This window comes from Poecilia latipinna, unplaced genomic scaffold (assembly GCF_001443285.1).
Source record: "Poecilia latipinna isolate Pla-1442-1.1 unplaced genomic scaffold, P_latipinna-1.0 Scaffold139, whole genome shotgun sequence".
Classification (NCBI taxonomy): Eukaryota; Metazoa; Chordata; class Actinopteri; order Cyprinodontiformes; family Poeciliidae; genus Poecilia; species Poecilia latipinna.
In genome coordinates this window covers 448,665-458,668 of record NW_015112755.1, presented here as the reverse complement: position 1 = coordinate 458,668, position 10,004 = coordinate 448,665, and the positions used below count along the sequence as shown (strand labels likewise).

Genomic DNA, 10,004 nt, shown 5'->3' with positions numbered 1-10,004 from the left:
AGACGCATTTGTTGCAGAATTCTCCGGGGCAGCGGTTTTGCGGGGCAGCTCTCGCAGCTCCCGCAAAACCGCGTGTCAAAGCTGGAAGGTGCCGCCCGGCTGCGTGGTTCTGATGCACTTTAAAAGCGCACTTGATCAGCAATTCCCTCTGTGAGCCCACACATCCCTCGCACTTCAAAGGACGCCTCCTGAAGGTTCGGGGCAAGAAACGCAGTCGATAACAAACACGGAGACGCCTCGGCAGAGATTGTTTACTGTAACACGAGACATGCGATATTTTCATAAACTGATTGCCCTCGTGCGGTTGATCCTGGATCAAAGGTGAGCTGGAGATACATGACACCGCATCCTCACTGATGGACTTTTTAATTCAGCCAGTATACAAAACAATTGATTGCAGAGAAATGACTAACGAGTTGTGCTCTCTCAGGGAAAACAGCATAATCAGGCCAATTCAAAAAAAAATAATAAAAAAACAGCTGAGCTTTTGCTTTGAACAGACTTTATCGATGGGCATGTCCATCTCTCATTTGTCTAATTCTCCAGCGATGCTTGTACAAATTGCAGACTGTTCATTGGAAATGTTTATCTCTGTCTACACATATATATCAAAGACTAAAGCAAGGTAAATGTTCGATGTGTCTTGGGTTTTATGCTGTTATCCACAGTTAGACTGACATCGACAAATGGAATCATCATTTAAAATCTGCATTTTACGATTAGTCAGGTTATGTTTTTTGACATTAAATCTTTTTTTTTTTTTTTTTTTTTGCTGACTTGAATTGTAACAAAACAGAATACATCATTAGCAAAAAGAACGCTTTTTGGATTTTTTTAAGCATTTTTTTAAATAAAAAGAATAATTAAGTTCCCTTCCTGTTTTCTAAACAAGCTATAAATTTGAAGAAAAAAAATGAATCTCATGAAAACCAACCACTGACACCTATCAGTCTAAGGAGGGTTATAAAGCCATTTCCTATGCTTTGAGACTCCAGAGAGAAAAAAACAAGCAAACAGTGAGATCCATTATCCACAAAGTGAGAAAACATGAAACAGTGGTCAAGCTTCCCAGGAGTGGCCTGCCTATCGAAATAAGTTCTGTGCATCGACCACTCGACCAGGAGGTCACAACAAAGAGCAAAACATCTAAAGCTCTGCAGGCCTCACATATGTCAGTTGAGGCCAGTGTTTTTGATTCAGCAATAAGAAAAGAGTGTCTCTGGGAGAGTTACAAGACAAAAACACTGCTGACCAAAATAAGAACACAAAGGCTTGTCCACATTTGCCAAAAACACTGAACTGAACTGAAATACACCTTGTAGTTTCTTAAAATGTCTCACTGATGACACAATATCTTTCTTTCCATACCTTTTCTGTGTCTCAGATCGTCTTTGTTCCAGTGGACCACATCACCAAGGTGATAAATGTTAAGAAATTAGACTGCAGTTGTTTATGAACAGAGATGGATGAAATGAAAGCTCATGGTCACTGAACGTCAAACGCATCACTTCCCAAGTCACTTTCTTTCTTATTGTTTTATAACATGTTTTACTGTAATAAAAACCGATGCAGTTGAAAAGAAAACTTCTGTCTCCAGCTGGAAGTTAGAATTGTTTCCCATTCTGAACACAGCAACCTTTGCTGACTCCGTTCCCAGACTGTGCCATCAATTAAACTTGCAAACCAACATATCCACTGCTCTGGGTCGCAGGCTAACAAAATTGAATCTTATCCTCACAATTAAAACACAAGTTGTTTTTTTTTCTTTTTCTTCTGTTGCAGAAGGTAAACACGCTTTTTTGAAATCATTTTGCAAATTACAAATCTGTAAATGAAAGTTGAAAATAGTCTTGATGCAGGTAAACATCTTATTTCTCAAAGCATCAACTTTTAATGAGCTCTGATGGCCTCCTGCAGTACGAGGCCAGATCAATTCCTGTTTATTTAGACATGGAGTTTCCTGAGATCAGGCTGTTTTCTGTTTTTTGTTTTTTTGTCTCAAACATCCTGTAGTTACTTGATCGCACTGAGATATAGGGACTCTGGAAGTCAAATCAGCAGATTGAAATTCTTCTTAAGCTATTCCACGAAGCATTCAGTTTTTCATAGGAGGCTGAAGGAAGAGTCCACAAATTTACAAACATTTTATTCAGTGCATTCTGCAGTGTTTTAGTTTGTAGTTTCTTGGGGGAAAAAATAACATCTGCCTTTGTCTCCAGATCGTTAAAACTGGCTGCTATGCAGCATATAAGTATGTGGATAAATAAGATTAACTTTTATCGCATTAAAGGCAAATCAAATCTCAATTTGACTTATTTTAATTACTTATTTAATCATTTCTATGGATGTTTATCTCGCACGACAACGTAAATGGAAGTCAAAGAGGTTCTTATTCCTTTTTACAAACAGAACAATGAAACTTCAACTTGCAAAATACACAAGCTAATACTGCCGTGGCAAAATAAAGCCCAAGAGAGCTTGTATATAACAGCAAGTAACACATCCTCACCATTTTTTTTTGTTCTACACACTGATTATCTGCCATCAACAGGGAAAGAAAAAAAAACACCTATTATGGTATTTCCAAATATGACTAAATGCACAGAACATGAACAAATATTTTACTGCTTTTTAGCCCTTTTCGTTTCCCATTTATACAATTTTCTTCCCGTCTAACAGAAAGGGTGATTTGAGTCACTTAAAACCTGAATGAATTTCACTTTTTTTGTTTATAAGTGAAACAGGTTAGCTCTAAAATGGTTACTGTAAATTACAAATCAATTATCCTACACTGGAAAGTACAACATTTAAAGGCCACATTCAACCTTATCTTGCATGTATTTTACCACTGAAAATTTTCAGTGGTAAGTTCTTCAAATGAAAATTAACCAAAAAAATAAATAAATAAATAAATAAAAATAGGACAGATCATTTGAAACTTAATTAGGTATATATATATAAAATATGGAATATAAAATTTTGAATTGCATTAAACTTTTGCTTTTGATCTCATGCCATTCTGTCAGACATTAAGTGTGAGGGAGGAGCCATCTCGAGCTGGAGCTTGTCAACACGCCCGCACACACATACACACAAACATGCGCAGCCGCTAACTTACTTTTTGTTGCAGCTTAAACTGACGCGGTTCATCGTGGTGTACACACGGTGTTCCCGCTTCATTTATCATATCCATCCTAACTTATTTTCAGCTTCAAACATTTTCCCGGTTCTACTTTCAAGCAGGGCCGTTTCCGGATTGTGGCGCGCCGGGAGGGAGTCACGTGATGACGTAGTGACGTCATCCGAACGCATTGAGCGTTTTCTATTAAATTGAGTATTGTATTTTTGATCACAAGTTTATGTGTTTATATTTAGTATAAATAAATAGAAGGTAAATTATAAAATAAAATAAAAAACCAGTGGACACATACAAAAAAATATCTCAAGAAACATCGTAAGGCTGTTATTGAAAAGAACAGAAATATTTCTGACACGTGTTTTTTTTTATATATAATGTAAATAAAAGCAGATTCCTTTTTTACATAAAGCAAAATATTGAATGGGTTTGTCTTAAAATCCTCACAAGTCTGTGATTATTCTTATTTCTTGTGTTTAATCAGTTTTTTCTTCTACCCAACTTTCCAATAACTTGCTTGCATACAACACTATGTGAAACATCATCTTGTTTGGCAGAGTTATTTTGGAAGACATCTGTCAAGTCATCAGTCTTCCAACAATTTATGTAATTAAAAAAAAACAAAAAAAACATTGGTTGTAAATATATATATTTTTTAATAAGAATCAGAATTTTGGATTTTATGTAGTTGTAAGCCATGCAGTTGATCAAAAAGAACAGATGTAAATAAAACAAGAAAAAATAACACTAATAAGCAGATAATTTCATTATGCTTTGTTGGTTCAGCCCTGGTGGGCAAGTAATTTTTCTTTAAACCGAGTCAGTGTTAAGCCCCCATACTACGATTAAGTATTCTTTTTTCAAATATGAATAAATGGCAAGTTGTCTTTTGTTGTGGTCAGCAGCACCATATAAATACATTTCACAGCCTGCCACAGCAAGACTCACCTTCTCCCCCATTGCGTCTCTATTCGTGCTCATCAGCCCCATTCAGATAACCATATGGGGGAGACAGTGGCATGAGATCTCCTCCAGAGAATTCATTAGCGGCCCCGACTTGTACATTGGCAACATCCTTCTATCTACTTGAGGTGGCCAGTGAGGTTCGGGCTTGTGGGCATCCTCCGGCAATGACGCCACAACTTGCAGCAGCAGAAAAGTAATTGGACTGTTTGTCAGAGAAGTGGAAACTGTGACAAGACGCTTGGCGAGTCCTCTGCAATGACTGCGACACAGAAGGTGAGCGCAGGGCTTTGTGTATCCGTTATAAACTGTTGACTGTTTGTAATGACGATTTAATTGTCGCAACTCGACTGGACGGCTGAGGTTAAACAAATGCCAGAGATATGGGGAGATTTTCTTCTCGCACAGGGAGACGACATGTTGCGCAATGTATAAAACACAGCAGATAAAGAAATACTTTAATGCTTAGCAAATGACCAAACAGAACAAAAGCAGTGGTAAACATATTTTGCATTCAGTCAGTCTGAGGACAAATATTTCATGTACATATGCCTAATAAAATAGATTTGTGTTTTTAATATAGACAAAACAAAGTCTAGGAAGCTTAATAATTCATAACTTATACAGTATGTACATATTTAAATAACCCATCAGTCTGATGAGCTGTTTTCTCTGTTTCTACATCAGTCTCTGTAGGCTAACAGACACTGTAAGTCATAATCATGAGTCACACATGCTTGGTATATCAGGTCAAGTTAATCCCCATCAGGAGCCAAAGGCATTTGTAGTTTGGCTGTGGCTGCAGGAACCAACTTGGCAGGTGAAGGGCCTCACTAACTCATGAACACCTTGGTTAGCAGAAGTTTGAGACGAGGCTGCTGGGTTATGGAATGTGCATCATATTCACTGCTATGCAGGGAAACCCTTCTGTTTTCGTCTGAGTATTCAGAAGTGGCTGCCCATTATTTCCTCTTCACGGGCGAGATCTTCATGTCCTTTCTTGCTGTTCGTCTGTGCAGCGTCACGTCGTCGTCTTCTCCCGTCTGTTGCTTGGCAAAGTTGACAAACACCTGAACAAAAGAGAAATTCATTCAGAATGTGATCAGAGGCATTCTGGCTCATTGACTTTGCACCAGTTCCTCATCGCAGGCATTAATATAGCATTCCCGCCATTGACTGGATTGGAATCGTATGCAATTCCAAACAGAAAAAAAGCATTAGGAGGTATAAGATTAGCTCTCACATAGTTAACTATTAAAGTCATCTTGCAATGACATCCATTGTCTATAACAGCGTATCCCTGAAGGCTTGTGCAGCTTGCAACAGAAGTGAAAAAAACGAACAAGATGAATAATAATACAATCTTTCATGTTTTAATACCAGCGTCCTTTGGCCTCATATCCACTCTCCGCAATGCAAAACTAAAGTTCTTACACACTTTCTTGTCAAAATGCTCGTCTAACCCACTTCAGTTTTAGTTTCTTGCACATTCAAGAACTTCATTCAGACTTCAGCCACTTTTACAACCTTGAAAACACCAGAACAAAAGAGATAAATAAATAAAGTGTTCAAATATGGCAATGACATCAACAGGCAAATGCATCATCCTGAATCAAACACTTTGGACAGTTAAAAAAAAAAATATGTCATGTGTGTCTTTGAGAACAGGTGTATAGCATGGAAATAAAGTGTTGGTTTACATAGACAAACTCTGGTTTCAAAGGAACCTTTGAAGACAAAAAAAAATGGTACTCTTTAATGAATTTCAAAGTTTACAGGCACAATTTGAAAGCCAGTTTGCACAATTAAGTTCATTGTTCTAGTAGGACTAAGTGGTTAATTCCTGGCAGGTTTTCTTTTTGGCATTTGTAATCTAGTATGAATGTACAACGCAGTGTTATGAATACTGTAAGTGATCTGTTTTAAAGCTTATATTATCCATATTTCCATACTACACATTAGTAGAAAATAGTTATTTTTTATTATTTGTCGTTAGATGTCTTTCTAGCTCAGTAATTTCCCTCTATGCATTAATGGAGCACCCATCTCTTAAACATAGGAGGAAGAAGGAGGTGCTCTTACAAGCCATATGAAGACACCAAGTCTTGCCTAACTGTAATGTTTTGCCTGTAAATGGCGTCGACCTTGCAGTCTCTAAATGACTATTTTTGCTTCCTTTTTCTATTTTTTCCCAGTGATGCATCACAAGAATTAATTTTGAGCTTTTCTGAGTCTAAATTGTTCCCGAAAGCCAGAATTGAAAGTGATCAAGTGAACTAGTTTTCCCAACACAATTACGAATTAGGTTTACGAGAACATTCTGTAATTGGGTATCCGATGCTCGATTACGTTTTGTTAGCAAGCATCTGACAGCAGCTCTTATGAATTTTTTTCTTTTTCTTTTTAAAAATAAAGTGTAATTGTTTTTGTTTTGATTGTCACATCTCAGCGTTACCTGGTCCAGTGTTGTCTGGGAAACAGAGTAGTCCTCGATGCTGAGCCTGTCTTTATTGGCCACCACCAGCTGGAAAATCCTCGCCAGGGAGGATGAGGCAATTTCATACTGCAGCGTGTTGTAGTGTTTCTCCCGCTGAACACAGCCGGGGAAGGAGTTCTCCATAAAGCTCTCCACAGGCTCCAGTTCTGGACACAAGCCTGCTTTGGCTCCCCTGATTTTCATTGTCACAACGTAGCCGTCGCCAAATCTGGGTTCGAGGAAGCAAGGCACAGAAACACTGCATTCTGCTTTCTTTGGTGGCTACAGCTCTGAACATTAATGCTTCTGTCATCTACAACGTGATGGTAATTATATATATATATATATATATATATATATATATATATATATATATATATATATAAATGCTAGCCTCAGACTTACAGTCACAGATTGGAACCACAGTTATTGGGTAAGTAAGAAACAAACTCTTACTTGTATTTGAGATGCTGGATGGTACCAAGACACTTGAAGGTCCCGTTAACCATGATGGCCAGTCGGGTGCATAGAGCTTCACACTCCTCCATGCTGGTGGAAAACAACAGCAATCCATCGTTATTCATGTCTGTGACCTTTATCGCCTTGTCAGACCACAAACTTTAATACTTCTTATCAGAGCTTTATGTAAAGGATGAACACAAAGTAGTGCATTTATATGAAGTGGAAGGAAAATCTTTAGTATACATTGGTTTTAAAGTCATACCACAAAATCTCAATTGGATTTAGGTTTGCACTTTGACTGGGCCTTTGTAGCAGATGAATAATGCTTTGCAGACTTCTTGGATTTCTTGTTCTGCTGAAAAGTGCAAATTGGGTCTCTTGGCTATTACTCTAAATAATGATGTCCTTTTCCAGCCTGTCAGTTTAGATAGACAGCTTAACCTTGGTAGGTTTGTGGTTCAAAATGATAATGTTCTATAACCAACCCCAACTTTATCCCCGACCTTTCTGCTGTATTGTATGATCTCTAAAATGTTATTTGTTCATTTGTATTTCAATAAATTTAATTATTGACAAGTTCATTTATTTCTGTAACTCAATTCATTATGTGAAATATAATATACAGTAATTACATAAACAGATCATTTTCAGCTTACAAGTAATGAGAACATATTTAGTTGCTCAGAAAATTAGATTAAATCGGACCAATTAAAGAAAACATTTTAATAAAGAAATGTGAACCTAATGAAAAGTTTGTTTAATACAGGCTTTAAGGTGTTTATTTGGAAAGGTAGCAAGGATTAAAGGAACAAATATCCCATTTTAAGGAAATGTACATGTATATTGAAAATAAATGACTCGCAAATGGATTGAATTTCCTACTTAGGTGAGTTTTGGAGCCAGCTGGTTGCACTCGAAAAAATAAGGGGATTTTCATGGGACTTTTATTTTTGTTAAAATGTTAATTATATGTAGAAATTTCCTTCCACAAACAATAATATCGGAATGTTTTTTGGGGTTTTTATGCCTTTGGAAACAGGCTAACTGTGCTTGGTTAGCTGCTGACACATGTTTGTGGGCCAAGATTTTATTTCATCACAAGGTTTCGAACCTGTGTGACGTTAGCACCACGGCCCTGCCGTCCTGTATCACACTCATGATGGCGTTCCACAGAAAGCGGCGAGAGTGCGGATCCATCCCAGTCGTCGGCTCATCCTAAAAAAAAAAAAAAAAGGAAAACAGCTACAGAACAAACAACAAACTTGTCTCTCTGAGCACATAGCACCACACGAACAGAGACCAAGTCCTTATCTCTATCAGCATATGGCAACAAATCACAGATTTATGCCAGTTTGAACTGAACTGCGTCGTTTTCGTGCCAACATATAAAACATTCCAGGCCAGGCCTGACTGAACCCATATGGCTTACCATCTGGATCCATAGACTATTTCATTGATAAATTCTTGCATAAAATCTAAAAAACACAAGCAAAGGGCTCTGTAGCTTGTCGTCGTTGGCTCCCCTACCAGCAGGACCAGCGCAGGGCAGCCAATCATTGCGATAGCTGTGGACAGTTTACGCTTGTTGCCTCCGCTGTAAGTTCCTGCGCTGCAGCCAGCGTATTCTGTCAGGCCCAGCTTCTGGATGCCCCACTCTGCCACCTGCAGAAGAAACAGAATCTAAGTTCAGAGGCCACTTCAATGCATCACTGGCGGATTCCTTCATAAAAGAATACGCCAGGAAAAAAACAGATGGAAAAAATCGGGATGGAGTAAACAAAACGTGAAGAGAAGATGGAGGTCTTTGCCATATGTGTAGCAGAGTAGAACATCCTACGGTGCTTCAATATGTGAAGCAGCTGGAGTCCCACTTACTCTGGGGATCTCTGATTCGGGCACCCCTCTGAGTCGGGCGTAGAGGTAGAGATGCTCCCTGCCGGTAAGAAGCTCATCAATGGCATCAAACTGGGGGCAGTAGCCCATGTTCTGGTGCACGTCTAGTATCTCTGTCAGGATGCTGCCGATATAAACACAATATGTTACTTGAGATACTGCAGGAGCTCAAAGGATATGGAACATTTTTAGATGGCGTTAGCTGTATGGAGACATGATGCAAATGTCTACATTTAGAAATTTGTCAAAACAACATCAGATTCGGGGTGTCAAAAGTCTGATTCTCTCTCTCCTGATTAGCACATGTTCACTTGTGTTTAGAGACGCGGGTCAATTTCATTATCAGATGGTGTCCAAACGGTCTAATTCTCAGAGCTGTTTTAGGATTCACCCAGCTGGAACTACATGCAGGATGAGCCAGGAGCAACAAACTTTTGTCATTACATAGAGCACTGAAAAAATATTCATACTCCTCAAATTTTTATGTATTTTCTTGGGGGGGGGGAGAGGGGGAGGTTGAGTGCAGTACACAGAAACAACGTGGTGAAAGCTATGACATAAAAGGAAAATAACATGGTTTTCAACTGAAAATCATTTGGCTGCAAGTACTAGTTTAATTTCAAGATGTGTCAGGTCTAATATGCATGACATTTTATTTTGCATTTTAAAAGTTCCACTAACTTTTAAAATGTCTTATGGATGTGCATTGCAAAATTGCTAAGTTTTGTACAATATTTTTACAATTGTGTTCATTAGGGTCAGAGTAAAAGGAGCCCAATGCATTCTGTAGATTTTTGTGTGTTGAAAATGTTGAAAATCTAATTTAACAATTATCCACTACTTTTTATTGGTCAATCTTATAAAATTAATTTAATTTGAAATCTATGTAAGTTTATGGGTCACAGTTGGTATAACTACATTTGCAAGGTACTGTATCTTAAAATATATATATATATATATATATATATATATATATATATTTTTTTTTTTTTTTTTTTTTTTTTTTTTTTTTTAAAAAGGGAAAGGAATGCCTTTTTTTTTTAAAAAATTGTGCCCCCCTCCCTTTTTCCCCCC

General features: G+C 37.8%; 1 protein-coding gene across 4 annotated transcripts in view; it reads right to left on the bottom strand.

The window, feature by feature from the left end:
• Positions 1-4,540: 4,540 nt before the first annotated feature.
• The window catches only part of LOC106945323 (retinal-specific ATP-binding cassette transporter-like), a 49,182-nt gene continuing 43,718 nt past the window's right edge, over positions 4,541-10,004 (bottom strand). For all 4 annotated transcript variants that reach the window (XM_015028925.1, XM_015028923.1, XM_015028922.1 and 1 more), the window contains 6 exons: positions 8,913-9,054; positions 8,565-8,699; positions 8,149-8,252; positions 7,032-7,124; positions 6,555-6,804; positions 4,541-5,169 (listed from right to left, as the gene is read on the bottom strand). In XM_015028925.1, coding sequence (XP_014884411.1) covers positions 5,062-5,169; positions 6,555-6,804; positions 7,032-7,124; positions 8,149-8,252; positions 8,565-8,699; positions 8,913-9,054 — 832 coding nt within the window. In that variant the 3' untranslated portion in view covers positions 4,541-5,061. The remainder of the gene's footprint in view (positions 5,170-6,554; positions 6,805-7,031; positions 7,125-8,148; positions 8,253-8,564; positions 8,700-8,912; positions 9,055-10,004) is intronic.